The 17,299-nt window shown below is 42.9% G+C and overlaps 9 protein-coding genes across 9 annotated transcripts; 5 read left to right on the top strand and 4 right to left on the bottom strand.

The window, feature by feature from the left end:
* Positions 1-1,476: 1,476 nt before the first annotated feature.
* Positions 1,477-3,463, top strand: FA14DRAFT_50375 (FAD/NAD(P)-binding domain-containing protein). Its single transcript, XM_025502432.1, has one exon. The coding sequence runs from the start codon at positions 1,489-1,491 to the stop codon at positions 3,349-3,351; it is 1,863 nt and encodes a 620-aa protein (XP_025356298.1). The 5' UTR covers positions 1,477-1,488; the 3' UTR covers positions 3,352-3,463.
* Positions 3,363-4,940, bottom strand: FA14DRAFT_160917 (uncharacterized protein). The gene has a single exon (XM_025498886.1). The coding sequence runs from the start codon at positions 4,623-4,625 to the stop codon at positions 3,576-3,578; it is 1,050 nt and encodes a 349-aa protein (XP_025356297.1). The 5' UTR covers positions 4,626-4,940; the 3' UTR covers positions 3,363-3,575.
* A 481-nt stretch (positions 4,941-5,421) lies between these two features.
* On the top strand, positions 5,422-6,793 carry FA14DRAFT_160916 (uncharacterized protein). The gene is made up of 2 exons (XM_025498885.1): positions 5,422-5,465; positions 5,546-6,793. The coding sequence occupies exon 2, from the start codon at positions 5,637-5,639 to the stop codon at positions 6,573-6,575; it is 939 nt and encodes a 312-aa protein (XP_025356296.1). The 5' UTR covers positions 5,422-5,465; positions 5,546-5,636; the 3' UTR covers positions 6,576-6,793.
* Positions 6,794-7,476: 683 nt separating this feature from the next.
* Positions 7,477-8,410, top strand: FA14DRAFT_146116 (putative het-c2 protein). The gene is made up of 2 exons (XM_025497301.1): positions 7,477-7,628; positions 7,714-8,410. The coding sequence occupies exons 1-2, from the start codon at positions 7,599-7,601 to the stop codon at positions 8,281-8,283; spliced, it is 600 nt and encodes a 199-aa protein (XP_025356295.1). The 5' UTR covers positions 7,477-7,598; the 3' UTR covers positions 8,284-8,410.
* FA14DRAFT_189914 (uncharacterized protein) lies at positions 8,092-9,004 on the bottom strand (the record flags this gene model as incomplete). The annotated part of the gene is made up of 4 exons (XM_025501765.1): positions 8,092-8,595; positions 8,659-8,675; positions 8,758-8,916; positions 8,996-9,004. 4 exons carry the CDS (start codon positions 9,002-9,004, stop codon positions 8,442-8,444), a joined length of 339 nt encoding a protein of 112 aa, XP_025356294.1. The 3' UTR covers positions 8,092-8,441.
* A 286-nt stretch (positions 9,005-9,290) lies between these two features.
* On the top strand, positions 9,291-10,435 carry FA14DRAFT_134478 (uncharacterized protein; the record flags this gene model as incomplete). Its single annotated transcript, XM_025496986.1, has 2 exons — positions 9,291-9,737; positions 9,803-10,435. The coding sequence occupies 2 exons, from the start codon at positions 9,291-9,293 to the stop codon at positions 10,307-10,309; spliced, it is 954 nt and encodes a 317-aa protein (XP_025356293.1). The 3' UTR covers positions 10,310-10,435.
* Positions 10,436-10,648: 213 nt separating this feature from the next.
* FA14DRAFT_114444 (WD40 repeat-like protein) lies at positions 10,649-11,494 on the bottom strand (the record flags this gene model as incomplete). The annotated part of the gene is made up of 2 exons (XM_025496054.1): positions 10,649-11,339; positions 11,445-11,494. Coding segments are annotated over 2 exons (741 nt in total), but the record flags the coding sequence as incomplete, so codon positions are not given.
* Positions 11,495-12,971: 1,477 nt separating this feature from the next.
* On the top strand, positions 12,972-16,531 carry FA14DRAFT_160915 (putative MTR4-involved in nucleocytoplasmic transport of mRNA). The gene has a single exon (XM_025498884.1). The coding sequence runs from the start codon at positions 13,002-13,004 to the stop codon at positions 16,458-16,460; it is 3,459 nt and encodes a 1,152-aa protein (XP_025356291.1). The 5' UTR covers positions 12,972-13,001; the 3' UTR covers positions 16,461-16,531.
* A 23-nt stretch (positions 16,532-16,554) lies between these two features.
* On the bottom strand, positions 16,555-17,019 carry FA14DRAFT_189910 (uncharacterized protein; the record flags this gene model as incomplete). Its single annotated transcript, XM_025501764.1, has 1 exon — positions 16,555-17,019. One exon carries the CDS (start codon positions 17,017-17,019, stop codon positions 16,555-16,557), a length of 465 nt encoding a protein of 154 aa, XP_025356290.1.
* Positions 17,020-17,299: the final 280 nt, after the last annotated feature.

Genomic DNA, 17,299 nt, shown 5'->3' with positions numbered 1-17,299 from the left:
TGTCTGCCTCACTGGTGCCAGCATACGAAGGATTGAATGTCTCCGATGACAGTGTGATGAAAGGATTTGTAGATGACACCGGTGTAAGATCGAGGTCATCCTCGAAATCTCCCTCGAGTGCTATCTCCACCCTCTGAGGGGTCTTGCGTGGTGATTGTGCCGAGTTTGCTGTATTCCAAGTGCCAATGAAATGGACAATATCCCCAGGTAAGACGTGCGTCTGTAGCCATTCATCTCTCAAATAAGCTTTTCGCTTCATGGACTTTGTTTCGCTACAATCATCCCCTTCTTCTCCTTGACGCCCTAATTGTGTCAAATCCAGTACGATCTGATTCCTTCGCATATTCGCATCTACAGTCTCAGGTTTCACACCTTTTGTTGTATGCTTGCCAGGTGTTGCATTTCGATATCGATCGGGTATATAAGTGGATCTGTTGACATAATCAACACGGCAACGGACGTATCTACCTGGCGATCCTTTGTGCTCAGAAAGTGGATGTGCAATCTGGACTGCGTTCTCCCTGGCTCTGCTTTGTAGAGGTTCCTTCTTCGGAGAAAGCTCAAAATCATCCCAATCATCGAGATGTAGCGATAAAAGTTCATTTGCGGCTTGTTGATCCTCTACCGAGATTTTTGTCTGCATTTCTGCGAGAGGCTTTCTTGGACCGTTGGGTGTCGTATTTGCTTTAGTGGGCGTCTTTATACTTTGACCACTACTGCTGCCTTGTGATCCCAGTCGAATTTGCTTTTTCTCTGGTGACAATTTTGTCGGAGACGATAGCACTCTCTTGCTTCTAGAAGGGCTTGATCCGAACACATCCCAATCGTCACCTGATAACAGCAACAATTCATTCGCCGCTTTATGATCTTCTTCTAACACTTTCTCTTGACTTTTAGTGAGACTCTGTCTTTTCTTAACCATGAATGGGCTCAAAGCTTGACCTGTGCTACCTTGTGACCCTATCCGAGGTTGTTTCTTCTTTGGTGATAATTTAGTGGGAGATGAAGAGACTCTCTTATTTGCCAGAGGACTTGAAGTGAATACCAACTCTTTTGCTTTCTTATCAAACGGGGATCCTTGTGATGATGGTTTGACCCCTCTTGATTGCTTTTGGGATGTTGTCTTTGGCGTTGGTGAAGGACTTGCAAAGAATGTCTCATCCAAGCCGTCCAAAAGGGATTGCATGAAATCCCCTTCGCCTTCCTTGCTGGCCATACTTGCTGAAAGATATTTTGACTCTATAAACACATTGCGAGATGATGAAAGAGATAAAAAAGGTTGATTGATAGCTGAGCAGTATTCAATCACCCATCATTCCAAAAAGTGTTGGTCTTTCGCGTTCTAATCTACGCGTAAAATACCGCGTTAACGCATCTCCACACGTGGAAGGGAAGGAGGTGAGGGAGATCAAGTGAAGTCGTTGATGCACGCTAAGAAGCACAAGTTGCAAGATCACCTTGCTCAATTACCCCATCATCCAACACAACATGACCGATTCGTCTTTATTGGATGAAAAGTATGATTTCGCATTATTAGGAACATCTTTGCCTTTGTCAATCTTATCTGCTGCTTTGGCAAGGGCAGGATTCTCGGTTTTGCATATCGATGATGCTGAACATTATGGAGGACCTTGGGCAAGTTTAACGTTGAAAGAGCTGGCAGGATTGAGAGATGCACACAAAGGAACAAGGATAGAAGATGGTATTGTGGATATTGATATCAGCTTCCCGTCAAATTCAGAAGAAATCCCTGCAGAACTAGAAGCAGTCAATCGACACTTTGCAATCTCATTAGCACCAACACTATTACCTTGTTCTGGACCAACGATTGATGTTTTAATTCGTTCAAAGGTGGCAAGTTATTGTACTTTCAGGCTACTACAACAGACCGCCGTTTATTCCAACGAAGGACGTGCAAAAGATGCATGGCCTTTACGTACCGTTCCAAGCAGCAAAGAGGATATCTTTAAAGACAAAACCCTAAGCTTAGTGGATAAACGCAGGCTGATGAAATTGTTACAACAAGCTGCACCTAAAGCACCTACAGAAGAAAGCACAAGTGAAGAGACTGCAGAATCTAGCAATACAGCAAGTACATCTACCATCGACCAACTCAAAGGCAGCTTTTACGATCATCTTACCTCTTCGGACGGACCAGGATTCTCGGCTCGATTGGCAAGTGATGTGGCATATGGTGTGGCACTTTGCGCTTCTCCTAACGAATCAGCTTCAGCAGCCATGCATCGAATTCAGAGGCACATCGTCAGCGTTGGACGGTATGGTAACTCGGCTTATTTGGTAGGACAATATGGAGGTGCAGGTGAGATGGCACAATGCTTCAGTCGTGCTTCTGCTGTTCAAGGAGGAACTTTTGTCTTGGCTCATAAGATTAAACAGCTGGTACGCATTCAAGGTAAAACGGAAGAGCAACCGAAAGAAGGTATTTTGCCGCGATGGAATATTGCTTTGGACGGTATTGATGGCTCATGTCAGGCTGGGTGCGTAATAGGAGATACAGATATGTTACACAGGGTCAACCCAGCTGCCTCTTCAAGCAAACCTGGAGGAACCTCTAGGCAAGCAATGGGTATCCTTTTGCTGGATAGAGGAATGCGAATCAATCCTTCTCCAACTACAACAGACGCAGAAGGAAATGCGATCCCAATTCCACCTCCTCCAGAAACTGCATTAGTTGTATTTCCACCTTTGGATGATGGGAGTGATTCGGGTAAGATTGGATCTGTTTGGGCACTACAAATGGGAGAAGGAACATTTTCGTGTCCAAAAGGAACGTATTTGGTTTATCTTTGTGCTGCTTTACCGCAAAGTGAAAATGATCTTCAGACTGCTGAACAGGCAAAATTCGCTTTGGCACATGCACGACAAGGTGTTCTGCAATTGGCTGCTGCAAGCCAACCTGAATGGCCTGCCGATCAAGCACAGCAGCATCAGCAATCAACTTCGGATTCCGTCACTCCTCTATTTGAATGTTACATGGTTCGAGAAAGTGCCACTTCAACCGGGGGAGAAGAAGGTCAAAGGCGAACAGACGAACGAAAGAAGGAATTGGAAGAGAATGCACTTTTACCCGTCAAATCTTCGTTGGGAAACCTTGCAACTTCACTAGATGATGCGACACAGCAAGCAGAAGAATTGTATTGGTTATTGTGTGGTCAAGAAGGCATTGGAAGGGAAAAAGCAGAAGAGTTGCGTAGGCGTCAGAGAAGGGCTGCGAGCGCATATGCCGTCGGAAGAGGATTAGGTGGTCTACCAGAATCGGAAGGTTCACAATCAGAACCGACAGAAGTCCTTGATTTCTTCCCAGTTTCCGAAGATACAGACGAAAGCTGAGATTAATCGCATCATTTGTACTTTTATAACATCATCATTGGGTAATATCGATCAGATTGATAAAGAAAATCTTTGTTTGTATAAAAAACGTACATGATTCAAATCGGATATGTGAAGATGCCTTGCGGGACATCTCGCAGTAGTATATAAGTCACAGAACGGGGCAGAATCGCAAAAGAGAGTGTATAACGGTCAGTGTTGGACGAGAACAAAGTAAGTGGCGCTTATGCCTTTGGCTTGCGGCAGATGAACAACATCATTGGTGTGAACAATTTGGTCTTTCCACCTGCGACCAAGTTGACAGCAGCGACCTTGAGGGATTCTCCGACATCGTATGTTCCCTTAGGAGCCAAACGAGCACTTTCCAAAACGCGAACGGCAGTTTGAGTGGTCAAAGTACCCAACCAAGTCATACGCCAGCAAGTGAACAAATCCCAAAGTGATTGACATTTTCTCAAATCTCCCTCCAATGGATAGTACCATGGGACAGCATCTCCACGATCGGCAAGATCTTCTTCTTGTAAGATCTCGAAACCAACTGTCTTGAGAGCGTTTCTTGCTTGTGCAATTGTGCGCATTTCTGGGATACCGTCACCCAATTCAATTCCATGGGCGATCTTCTTGTGTTCTGGGTTCTTTGAGTCCCAAGCATCTGTCATGCACCATTCGTACACACCAAAGATACCACCTGGCTTCAAGACGGACAAGATTTCTCCGTAAACACCTTCCCAAGTAGGAGCATGGCAAGTTGCTTCGATTGCGTAAACGGCATCAAATGCATTTTCACCAAATTGTTCTTTCAATTTCATAAAGTCACCCTTTACGAAAGAAACTTGATCTTCTAATCCTGCTTTTTTGGTGTATTTGTTTGCACGTTCGACTTGGTATGCGTTGTTGTTCAAACCAACGATTTCCACATCAGCAAATCGTGCAATCTCACGAGCAGGTCCACCAACACCACATCCTACGTCCAAAACACGCATCTTACGCTTCAATCCCATTGAGTGGGCCAAGTAATGCTCATGACGGGCAATTGCTTGGTAAAATTGTTCTCCGGGATAATAACGAGCAAAGTGGAAGTTAGCACCCCATCCGTATTCGTACAATTGAGTTGCACCATCGTAGTAACCGTTTACCACACTGGTGTATTCTGACAATCGGTTATCGGTATCGGTTTGACTGTCAGTCTTGGAATCCTTTTGCCAGAATTTGGTGTAGTTGGAGATACCGTCCAAGTTACGGACGTTAGCGTTTGTGGTTGCTGAAGGTGCCATTTTGAAAAAGACTGTGATGTGTGAAAGAGATAATTAATGTCAGCAAGCTGTCTTGTGACTTGTTTGACCGATTTGCCAATTGTGTCTCTTCTCGCCAACTCAGGGACTTGAATGGGTGATTGAAGCTCGCATTGCGGCATACATTGAAACACCCACAATAAACAACCTTCTAGAAGTTACTCCAGAAAGCTGTTCACTGCGAATGTTGATGTGATGCTGCTAACGAGCAATCTATTTTTTCATCTTTGCATGGCGATTGTATACTTCTTGGCTTTAGAATACTCACAAGTAAGGATAAGATTGGTACAAGTCTGATGAGGAGGAGAAGGAAGAAAGAAGAAGTTGTAAGGTTTACTATGACATTTAACGGACCCGTACGACAATGAGCCAAATTGCAGAGAGAGAGAGAGAGAGAGAAGATGCAGTAAATCGTTTTATTCTAGTGTCAATATTCTACCGAGTGCAAATATTCACTGGAAAAGTGCCTTATCCCAAAATACTTAAACCTTCTTATGCATATAAATTTTAAACGAATGCGTGCGTGAGCCTATTTTCACAGCCTCTCCCCCCCAAACACGTGTTTTTCTGGTTGGAAGATTGCTCTGAATCCTTTCAATTCCACGGACATTGTATGAATAAGAGCGGAGTGATTTTATAAGCTCGAGCATGAAGTGACAGAAGAAGAATGAATGTACCTTAGCCAAACAACAAGTATGTATCACTGCAGAAACAAGAATACAACATACTCTACTGATGACAAAGGCAGAACAAGAAGTTCCCCTTAGCTGCTGCCCCTTTGAAGTCACCTTTCCTATCGCGTATTAAGTTGGACGCGTTTGTGTGAGTGCGCATTCAGTCCAGTTGAGTAGAGTTGGACCGCGTTTTGACTAACAATTGACATTCTGGTGCACTGTCCCTAGCCTATCGCGCACAGAACACCCCATCCACCAATCATTGATTGATTTGTTTGACATCCATCCATCATATCATCTCGATTGCATTTCTAGAAAGATGGTCAATCCTCTATTGCTGCGATCCGTTACCCGTTCGTTGGGTAACCTGACTGTTGCTTCTGCACGGTCTTATACAACATCCTCTTCAAGAACAATCTTATCTCGTTCAACAACATCCGTCCAACACTTTTCTCAAAGTCGTAGAAGCTTTATCGCTGATGCATCTAATCAAACATCAACAGATCCTGAACCGAAAAAGAAAGCAACTACTACAAAAGCTAAATCAACTACAACAAAGACAAAGACAAAGAAGGAAAAGAAACCCGCGGTCAAGAAACCAAAAAAGGTAAAAAAGACACCTGTAAAGAAATTGAAAGCATGGGAGAAAATAGGACCGGATGGAAAACTTGTTCCATTACCTTCAGCATCTAAGCCAAAAAGATTGTCGGCATTCATTCTCTTTGTCAGCAAGCGTCTTCCAGAATTACGCTCAGATCCTTCCCTTTCAACGACGGGCAAGGATGGAGAGCAAAAGTTTGAAGCAGCCAAAGCTATGAAACGCATTGCAGAAGAATATAGAGCATTCACTGAAGAACAAAAAGCTGAAATCAATGAGCAAACAGCAGCCGAAGGCGAAAGATATCAACGTGATCTTGAACGTTGGCGTAATGCTTTGACACCTGAAGATATTAAACGTGAAAACGCATATATTAGCTCTCAACGAAAGAAAGGCAAATCAGGGGTACCTGCAAGATTGAGAGATCCTACAAAACCAAAAGCACCAAAAACGCCTTTCTTCCAATTCTTCAGTGATTTCAGATCCAAATCATCCGATCTTGTAAACTTGTCAGTTCCTGAAGCTGCCAAGAGGGCCGGTGCTGCATGGAAAAATTTGACTACAGAAGAGAAGGAACCTTATTACAAAATTCATGCAGAAGAAAGAGAGAAGTACAGTGCTACATTGAAGGAATGGGAAAGCAAAACTGGATCAGACTAAAAGGGGCAAAGTGATGTACCGCCTGTTCTAAATGGCGAATGACGTTTGTCAACCGATGTACTTTTCGTTTATATAATCGCTGCGGAAACGTTCTGATACTTCAGAAGAGGGCAAAGCGATCGTATCTCTCACCACTTTCATATCGAATTTTCCACATATCCCATGTACTAGTCGGCATCGTATTCTGTGTACGAACATGCGTAGACTGTCATCCTGCTTTTTTGCAATCTTGTATTAACTTATCAGGGCCATTGAATCAAAATGAACTCAACACGGACAGACAGTGATCGTATGATGGTCTGATGCAGGCGAGATGATTGATTCATGAGAGTGTAGCATACATGAGCGTGTTTAACAGAGAGGAAGAAGAAGCTTGTGAGGGTGCAGATGAAAAATACTGAATGAAGAAAGAAGATTTGAAAAAGTCAGTCCAACTGTTCTTCCTTGCAATACAACGAAATGATTGTTTGATTCAGAATAAATTAGGCAATATGTTGTTTATCCCCAATTGCATCATAAATGAATACGATGCAGACGGTTCAGGTCTGTGAAAACTTTGTTTCATCTTTACATAGCCGCTTTGAGATCCGATCGAGCAAAGTCCAAAGTGATGGAAGAGCACGAATTGCTTGTTGAGCAAGCTAGATCTCAAAGCGAACTTGTGTGGCTTATTGTGTTGATCAAATACTCACGTTTGCAAAATGATGATGACGGTTTAGCAAAAAGAAACATTGAAAACTCATTCCAGCCAAAAAGAAAAAAGTGAAAAATTATCCACTCTCAGCTTAAGGCGTGAGGAGTGCATGTACGCGTTGGGCTTTCATTTAGCCTTGGCCAGTCGACAAAATGCACTTAGTCTAAGGACAGACCGGCATAGGAGACCTCAGCCCGCGTGAGACAACGCCGCACGGCCTTATGAGCCAATTGCAGGAAGAAGTTGCTGCTGATATTACTTTGATTCCCGTTTCGACATCCTGATCACCATCTAACAAGATCCCCTAATATCCAGTACTAACAAAAAGGATGTCTACCTATTTCGAGACCGTAAAGAAGGTGAGTATAAGATACCAATCAGACTTTCAACCAAGCAAGTAAAGCTAACCTATCCCCCTATTCTCTTACCCCGCATTCATTTCAGTCGTACGCAGACGTACCCGTAACCGAAAAGGGAGTCGATACATCCTCGTTCCTAGAAGCAACAGAAGGTTTGATCAAGCTGTTTGATCTACTAGGAAATTCAGCATTTGTGATTGTGCAAAATGATATGAAAGGAAATGTGAAAAAGATTCAAGATAGATTTTTATCAAACCCAGTTCAAAATGAAACTTTGGAAGAATTGGTAAAAGGAGAAGGTGCACCTGGAGATAAAAAACGAACGGCAACAGAAGGTTTAATGTGGTTATTACGTGGTTTGGATTTCACTGCAAAAGCATTAAGAAGAAGTGTGAATGATAAAAACGAAGAATTAGCAACTTCATTCTCAAAAGCATACGAAGGAAGTTTGAGACAATATCATAACTTCGTCGTCAAAGGAGCTTTCGCACTCGCAATGAAAGCTTGTCCTTATCGTCAAGACTTTTTTGCTAAACTTGGCTCTCCTCCCGAAAAGGTCGATGTTGAATTGCATAAATGGTTAGACGCACTCGAAAAGATTGTCAAACAATTACAAGACTTTTACACTTCAGGTAATTACGCAAAGGGTTTCTAGAAGTGTGTCATTTCGTGCACATTCACTTTCCACCTCTGCATGTATGATCCTGTCTAAACATTCCTTTTCGCAATTTATATCTTTCGCGATTTCGCAGCACTTGCATCTAGTATTGGGAAGAGGTGTGATTGCTAATTATACAGTGTGGTGATGACCAATTATTCAGCTTGTTCAGGGCTCAAACCAGAAGAGGGATCATTGGCGGATCTGGCGGAACTCTGTTCGTTCAAAGTTGCGGCTGAAGAAGCGACTGTGCTTGTTCCACCTGGTGCTGGATTTCCAGCTGTTGTTGCCGGAGCATTTCCACGGAATCTGAGAGGAAGGGAGAGTAATTCAGTACGCAGACTATGAGACTAATTGCCTGCTTATACTCACCTTTTCCGCATATCTAGCTGTGATAGGATGAATGCAAAGTTATGTGTCAGCCATGTGTTAGATGTCCATCTCTCTTTTCTACCGCGCCTTGTCACTCACCAACCCTCTACGGCAATGAACATAGCTCTTGTATACTGCTTGACAATCTTCCGGTAGTTCGTCCATATGATTCCTTAGACAATCTTGACCTGATTTACCGCTTTGAACGCATTCGCTTTGGCTTAAACAAGCTGCTAATTCATCCCTAATCGCTCTGCACTGAAAGAAAATAGTGGTAAAGAAGGTGTGTAAGTTGAAGACTCTAGAGAAAGCAATTACACTCCTTCCATCTACTTACAGAGTTCATCTTGTTCGATACTGTATTCTCGAGGTGGCGGTAAGAATAGTCGAGATGGTCTTCCCGGTCTTTTTTCTTCTTTTAGCCTTACATGCATTCAAGCGCGAATATAAAGGTCAAGCCAAGCCAAGCAGTCATCCTACGCTTAAAGCGCTAATTGTCGGAAAAGGCCTCCACCGGAGAGTAAAGCCGAAGAGGATTGAAATGAAAGCAGCCATTCCCCGCATTAAGCGCACGCCTTCAATGAATGCTGTATCTTCTTCCTCTCTCTTGACCACATCATAATCCCGTCATCATGTCAAAACACTCATCAAACACACCAGCTTGGACACGATTAATTCGATTCATCGCCGTTGAAGATGGTCTGACATATTCAGGCGAGCCTATCCTCGCACAAACAGCAGATGTTGGTCAAGCATTTGCAGCTGGCTCTCCTCCTTTGCAAGCGCGTATCCTGGCAAGAGATGATCCATTAGATACATCTTTACGTTTACGATCAACAGTAAAAACTGTCAAAAAGCTTTTATCACCACTTGATCCAAAAACTCAATTAGGTGAAATTCGTTGTTTAGGTGCAAATTTCGTTCAACCAGGGCAAGATGCAAAAGAAGCAAAAAGTGTAGAAAAGAGACCGAAATTGCCAATCGTATTTTACAAACCTGCAGCTTGTGTTGTAGGATACGGTGATGATATTCGCTTACCCATCGAAGCTGCTGGTCAGACAGATTGGGAGGTAGAATTGGTGAGTTTCCAGAGATCCTTTCTTGACACAGAGTATGTCGTGCTAACAAACATTTCCTCATACAGGTCGTCGTGATCGGCAAAACGTGCAGAAATGTGAAACGTGAAAACGCATTGGACTACGTCTTGGGATATACATTGTCCAACGATGTGAGCGCAAGAACTCGAATGTTCTCCGTACCGCAGTGGGGATTAGGTAAATCGTTCGATACCTTTTTGCCATTAGGTCCTTGCATCGTCAGTTGTGCCTCTCAGTTGGTCCACGACCCTGATTCAGTGCAACTCAAAACTCATGTCAATGGAAAGAAGATGCAAGATGGAAACACGCGGGAAATGCTTTTTGGCGTTTGTGAAACGATCGAATGGCTATCGCAGGGAACAACGTTGGAAGCTGGTTCAATCATCTCAATGGGAACTCCACCAGGTGAAGGTTTCAAAATGAAACCACCAATCTTTTTCAAGCATGGCGATCTTTGTACCGTCTCTGCTTCTCACGGTTTGGGCTCTTTGACCAACCCAGTCGTAGAAGAAAGCAAGTTGTCCAGTACTGGTGGTGAAAAGTCACGTTTGTAGACAAGATTATGAAATATATTTTCTCTATGTTGATATGCGATAATAGTACAAAAATGAAAAAAAGAAGGTGACACATAATACACGATAGAAAAAGAAGAATCTGAGCATGACTATACACTTTCATACTCTCGATCAGACGAACAAACGCATGATCGGGTTCCCTCGTGTGAAATCTCGAACACATATTCGATTTGTTTCACCACAAGAGACCACTCGTGTAGCATCCATGTGAACATCAAAAACGCGATGACGAGTGGGTCGTGTCGTTGAAGTTGTTGCGAGAGGGAAATCCATTTTTTCGCCCACCAAATTACCACCTTCGATATGAGAAGATGTTGGTAAAAGATGTCTTCGAAGATCGAACAATTTTACATGACCGTCATATCCTGCCGAAATGAGAATCTTGCGAACGTCATCAAATGCAATCGCTCTAACCAAATCCGTATGTGCATCACAGCGAACCAAACATTCTCCCGTTTTAGCATCCCAAACACGTACAGTATGATCACTACTACCACTGATCACCGTATGACCAATAATATCGACACATGCCAAACCTTTGGTATGACCATCAAATGTTCGAATCAGCTCGCCAGTCAACAAATTCCACATTTGAATACTTCCTTCTCCACTCGCCGTGACAGCATGCAAGACACCATCCAAAGATGAAATACCGCCTGCGTTGACAGGACCTCCGTGTCGTCTATAGACATGAACGGTCTTGTAATCATCATGACGGTCGTACACTCGACAAGTAGCATCCTTGCTGCAAGTCATAACATAATGATCAAAGATATTAACATCCAATACGCCGGCAGTATGTTCTGTTAATACTTTGATGATCGTAGGTTCCTTCCCTTGATCGATCTTGGTCAAATCCCAAATGAAAACATTTGAATCCGAACTGCCAGTCAAAAGCACCTCTTCGTCAAAGTCCATGCAAAGTACGCTGCCTTCATGACCTGTAAGAGTGCAAAGACACATCCCACTATCACCATCCCAAATTTTGATGGTTCGGTCCCTGCTACCACTATAAATCCGTCCTCGCGAGCCAAAACCCAATGATGACTTTTTGTCGTATAAAGGGTAATCGTGGTTTGAACGTCCTTTTAACATTGATGAATGAAATCTGAACGGTTTTGAATCTATGCGCACACAATAGACACTATCAGTGTGTCCCTCCAGAAAGGCGACATCAGGTTTGAAGGTTGGTGTTCCTCTTCTTGCTCGAATGAATTCACTTTCTCGAACAGAGTGAAGAATTTGCGTGAAAGAAGGGTGCGAGCGGTATTCATCTTGTACGCCATCTAAATTGCCATGAACGGAGATCTCATGTAAGAGACTCAATGCTTTAGCCTCGTCCAACTGGATTGGTCGAATATCCTCTTGATGCAAGTCCCAATGTCGATTGAGAAGATGTCTGGCCCAAAATAAAATTTTGTAATCGACAGAACCACAGATTCTATCAATTGTGATATTCATCGAAAAAGGACTGTTTCCTCGAAATTCGATCGTCTGCTCAAGATCCGGTACTTTCGCTCTCGTATTTTTCTCGGTTGAGGTGAGCAAAGAACGTAATTTGCTATACTGGGTACCCGAAGGAATGGAAACCTTTTCATCGCGAGAATCGCTAGAAGACGCTGTAGTTGATTGCGGAATAGACGCACAGAATCTCTTCAATTGGCTCCAAAGCGCTTCTACATTTTCCACAGTCTTCCATCCCAGACATTCACGTTGCTTGAATCCATGAGCCCATAAAGATCGTTCAAGAGCGAAAAGGTTCCAAGTCTTTGAAACTCGAGAAGCAGAAGTCAAATCACGAACATCATCAAAGAAAGTGAAAATGTACATAGAGATTTCTGGAGGCAAGTTGGCAATCAAATCGATTCTTTTTTCTGCCGTAGTCAGATTCGACGTATGCTTCACAACATCGGACCGTTTCGGAGGAGGCGTGCTTGCTCTAGGAATACTGTCCAGTAGACTTGATGATGTAGAAACTTGAGAGTCTGCAGAAGTACCGGAAGAGTCGGGAGAAAGGGAGCCACTCTTTGGTTCTCTGTACATAGTACGACGACCTGCGCGAGCTTGATAAGGCCTTTGCTGCACGATAGCCATAGCCATTGAGAGCAACTCTTCCGAATCGGATGCATCAGAGCAGGTGTCAAGGAGGGCTGTCGAATCTTCAAGATCTGTTGTTGTTGAATCGCTCATTTTTACTGAATCCATTGAGATGAAGGTAGATCAGAACTCTGTCTCCAAAAGGCAGACCAGGTTTTTAAGGTGGCGTTTACCTTGTTTGCATCTTGAACTTGTCAAAGTTTGAATATAATGTTATTGTTGTATTTGTTAATGTGTGATGTGTCACAACGATGTCGGCTTAGGACCATAGGTCTTGTTATTTGCCTTGATAGATAGAAAGCAACAGACGTAGCCTTTGATTTGTGACAAATAAAGTTTGACTTTGGGTGTTTATTATCATGCAGAGTAACACACTCTTGGGCCGCTCGTCCGCCTGAGAACGCGTTGATGTATTCTATGATTGTGTTGAGTATTCCTTAGCCTGCTTCTGCTTATTTTTTGGAAATTAAAAAAAAAGTTACGCTTGCATGCAGGTTTCCTGCGAAGTTTTTTTTGCGAAGCTTTGGCAGCTTTTTACATCTTGATTGCCATCACGATAGGAAATTTGGTAAAAATGGATCCAAGTATCCTCTTTGGTGCTCACGAAGCATTAAAGGATGAAATCCAGACTAACGGTTCATCTTCAAATGTCTCTCGATCATCTACACCTGATGGAACATCTTCTCGTACCAAAGCTGAAAAGAGAAAAGAGCGAAAAGCACGAAAGAAAGCCGAAGCATTGGCAACATCCACAAATGAAGATTTAAGCGATAAAAAGAGATCACACGATGACACCGATGCATCAAATGGGAAACCAAATGAAGTAGCAGACAGTTCCAGCCCATCACCTTCAGCCAAATCAGAAACACCACGAAAACGTATAAAAGCTGATGCAAAGGGCATGGATGCTGAACCTCCTATCTTAACGGACGAATTCACAGCTGAAGCTACAAGAAGTATACCCGCAACAGGATCAGACGCTCAAAACGCTACTTCTGGACAGGAAAATGTCGATTCTGCCATCCAAGCAGAAGCATCTGGATCTGAGATTGGACAATCGAAAACTACAGTTCCAGCCAATGGTGTCAATGGTGCTCAAGTAGGCTCGATGCAAATCACACACTCTGTCAGACATCAAGTCGCTCTGCCGCCAAATTATCCCTATGTTCCCTTATCGTCACATGTTCCGCTAGAGAAACCAGCGAAAGAATACCCATTCACTTTGGATCCTTTCCAAAGAGCGGCAATCTCATCAATCGAAAGAGGAGAAAGTGTGCTGGTCTCTGCACATACTTCTGCAGGTAAGACAGTAGTAGCCGAATATGCTATCGCTCAATGCTTGAAGAACGGTCAACGAGTTGTATATACGAGTCCGATCAAAGCTCTTTCAAATCAAAAATTCAGAGAATTACAAAAAGAATTCAAGGATGTGGGTCTGATGACTGGTGATGTCACAATCAATGCTGAAGCAAGTTGTCTGGTCATGACGACGGAGATTTTACGTTCAATGCTGTACAGAGGTAGCGAGATTATGAGAGAAGTGGCCTGGGTCGTCTTTGATGAAATTCACTACATGCGTGATAGTGAAAGAGGTGTGGTTTGGGAAGAAACAATCATTCTCTTGCCACGCAAAGTGCGTTACGTATTCTTGTCGGCCACAATTCCAAATGCTATGCAATTCGCACGATGGATTGCTCAAATTCACGTTCAGCCTTGTCATGTTGTCTATACGGACTTCCGACCTACTCCTTTACAGCACTATTTATTCCCTACTGGCGGAGACGGTATCCATCTTGTGGTAGACGAGAAAGGAACATTCAGAGAAGACAATTTCCAAAAAGCCATGGGAGCACTCAGCGATGGTCGTGGTGAAGATCCTGCAGCAGCAGATAGCGGCAGAGGTAAACAGAAGGGACAAACAAAGAAAGGAGGTCAAAAAGGACCTTCTGATATCTATAAGATTATCAAGATGATTATGGTCAAGAACTACAACCCTGTTATCGTTTTCGCTTTCTCCAAGAAAGAATGTGAATCTTTGGCTTTGCAGATGAGTAAGTTGGAATTCAATACCAAGGAAGAGAAGGAAATGGTTTCACTCGTGTTCAACAATGCTATTGGTGCATTGCACGAGGAAGACAGATCATTACCGCAAATTGAGCATATCCTTCCACTTTTGCAACGCGGAATTGGAATCCATCATGGCGGTCTTTTGCCCATCCTCAAAGAAATTATCGAACTTTTATTCCAAGAAGGTCTAATCAAGGTGCTTTTTGCTACAGAAACCTTCTCGATTGGTTTGAATATGCCTGCAAAGACTGTTGTTTTCACAGCTGTTCGAAAGTGGGACGGAAAGGAGTTCAGAAACTTGTCAAGCGGTGAATTCATCCAAATGTCAGGAAGAGCAGGTCGTAGAGGATTGGACGACAGAGGTATTGTGATTATGATGTTCGACGAAAAGCTGGAACCTGCATCGGCAAAGACTATGGTGAAAGGTGAAGCAGATCGATTGAACAGTGCTTTCCATTTAGGATACAACATGGTGCTCAACCTCATGCGTGTTGAAGGAATCTCTCCCGAGTTTATGCTAGAGCGTTGTTTCTTTCAATACCAAAGTGCAGCTTCTGTGCCCGAATTGGAAAATGAATTACGTGAAGCAAAAGATGCAGCAGATGCCATCGTTGTTCCTCAAGAAGAAGAGACGAATGAATATTTCGATTTGCACAAACAGCTTGACGAACTCAATAGAAATTTCAGAGACATTACAACGCATCCGGATTATTCTTTGACATTCTTGCAACCTGGCAGACTCGTCAAGATCAAATATGAAGATATCGATTTCGGATGGTGCTGTGTGGTTAATTATCAAAAGAAACATTCTGCTGCAAAGGGTAAACCTGCAGCTCCACAAGAGTCAGAGCATAGCCAATATATCGTCGAATGCCTTATGCATGTAGCAAGAGGCGGTTCTGTGCCAACGATGAGAGATGTCGTTCGCGGTTCGAGCACATTGGCATCTTCTGGTTTGCATCCTGTTGACCCTGATCAAGATGGCGAAATGGTTGTTGTACCAGTATTACTGTCAACCGTTCAAATGATTTCTGGTCTTCGATTGAAGCTGCCAAAAGAATTGCGATCCCGCGATGCACGACAACAGGTGAAGCACCGATTACGTGAGCTATTCAATCGTTTCCCATCGAAAGGAAAAGACGCCAAGGGTATTCCCTTGCTCGACCCGGTCAAGGATATGAAAATCACTGATGATGACTTTAAGTCTTTATTGGGTAAGATTGCAATTCTAGAGGAAAGGCTATCGCAAACGGCATTGTATGGATCAAAGGATCTGCCTGCCTTATACGAAGCATACAAGTCCAAAGAAGATGCAAACGAAAAGGTCAACTCATTGAAGAAGCGTCTTGATGAAGCACATTCCGTGATGCAGTTGGACGAGTTGAAATGCCGTAAACGTGTTTTGCGTCGTTTAGGATTCACTACGAACGATGACATCGTAGAAAAGAAAGGTCGGGTAGCTTGTGAGATCAGTACGGGTGATGAACTTTTATTGACAGAAATGATCTTTAACGGTGTCTTTAACGAGTTGACTCCCGAACAATGTGCTGCCTTGTTGAGCTGCTTCGTCTTCAACGAAAAGTCTGAACAACAGATACGACTAAAGGAAGATTTGGCAGGACCATTACGAATCATGCAAGATTCTGCTCGAAGGATTGCCAAAGTATCAATCGAATCACGTTTACCGGTGAATGAAGAAGAATACGTTGCGGGATTCCGTGTTGAATTGATGGACGCAGTAATGCAATGGTGTAAAGGTGCCAAGTTTTCGGAAATTTGTAAATTGACCGATATTTTTGAAGGTTCAATCATTCGTGCATTCAGGCGATTGGCTGAATTAATTCGACAAATGGAACAAGCAGCAAATGCGATAGGAAATACCGAATTAAAAGAAAAGTTTGAAGCTGCTCGTAGTAAACTTGAACGTGAAAAGAGTATCATTTTCTCACCATCATTGTATCTTTAATCAGACACTATTACCATTTTGTACATTTGCGTTGTATTATCATTACCCTCAAATATAATATACATCCAAGCATTTTTCTTGTCGTGTTGCCACTTTATAGCTCTATCTGTCTCTGCTCAACAGCAAATGGCACTTGGTAATTCTCTGCCATTGGACTCAGATGATCCATATCCGTATAGTCTTCATCATATGGTTCGATGTGTAATGTTCTCTTCCATTCAATCACTTGTAATCGGCCTTGGATTGCCCACCAAAACAGTAATGCGACAAAGATGAGTAAGATCAATCTTGCACGAAAAGAAGGAATATTGTCAGGATTCAATCTTGAATGTCTTGATATTGTTTCAGCATATCTTCTTGCCAATTCTTCCGCTTCGGAACCTTGAGCAATGATTGTTTCTCCCGTCAATGGGTTGTTGGTTGCGGTCTTGTTTTGAGAGAAAGGCTCTCCAGATTGAAGTTTTTCTTGATTAGCTTCGAATGCCTCGGTAATCTTTTCATTGGAAGAGGAAGTCCTTACCGATGATGGCGTTGAATCGTTTCTATTTTTCGATGTCATGATGATTCATGTATTTCTGCCATTATTGCTTATGAAGCATGTTGCGGAGTTGTACATGTCATCAAGTGATCGTAATCAAAAGGCAAAAGACAAAAGGCATCTTAGCAGTTCTGTTCCTGATTTTGTTCTTTTGTGCTGTATTAGAGTGCGCTACTGCATGTATTAGGGGGGCGGATGTGTTGGTCTTCAACGCGGTAAAGCGCGTTAGAGTTAATGAAATAATTAACACATCACTTTTGTTTTTTATTCCACCTACTCCTCCATCAAATGGACGGATGGA

The sequence above is a fragment of the Meira miltonrushii genome (genome assembly GCF_003144205.1).
Source record: "Meira miltonrushii strain MCA 3882 unplaced genomic scaffold FA14scaffold_2, whole genome shotgun sequence".
In the NCBI taxonomy this organism is placed as follows: domain Eukaryota; kingdom Fungi; phylum Basidiomycota; class Exobasidiomycetes; order Exobasidiales; family Brachybasidiaceae; genus Meira; species Meira miltonrushii.
Note: the sequence above shows the minus strand (reverse complement) of the source record. Positions and strands in the feature narration are given on the sequence as shown.

Coding starts and splice junctions, on each gene's coding strand:
- FA14DRAFT_50375 (XM_025502432.1), top strand. CDS start 1,489: ATGACCGATTCGTCTTTATTGGATGAAAAGTATGATTTCGCATTATTA.
- FA14DRAFT_160915 (XM_025498884.1), top strand. CDS start 13,002: ATGGATCCAAGTATCCTCTTTGGTGCTCACGAAGCATTAAAGGATGAA.
- FA14DRAFT_146116 (XM_025497301.1), top strand. CDS start 7,599: ATGTCTACCTATTTCGAGACCGTAAAGAAG. Junction 7,629..7,713: donor ATTTCGAGACCGTAAAGAAG/GTGAGTATAAGA, acceptor CATTCATTTCAG/TCGTACGCAGACGTACCCGT.
- FA14DRAFT_160917 (XM_025498886.1), bottom strand. CDS start 4,625: ATGGCACCTTCAGCAACCACAAACGCTAACGTCCGTAACTTGGACGGT.
- FA14DRAFT_160916 (XM_025498885.1), top strand. CDS start 5,637: ATGGTCAATCCTCTATTGCTGCGATCCGTTACCCGTTCGTTGGGTAAC.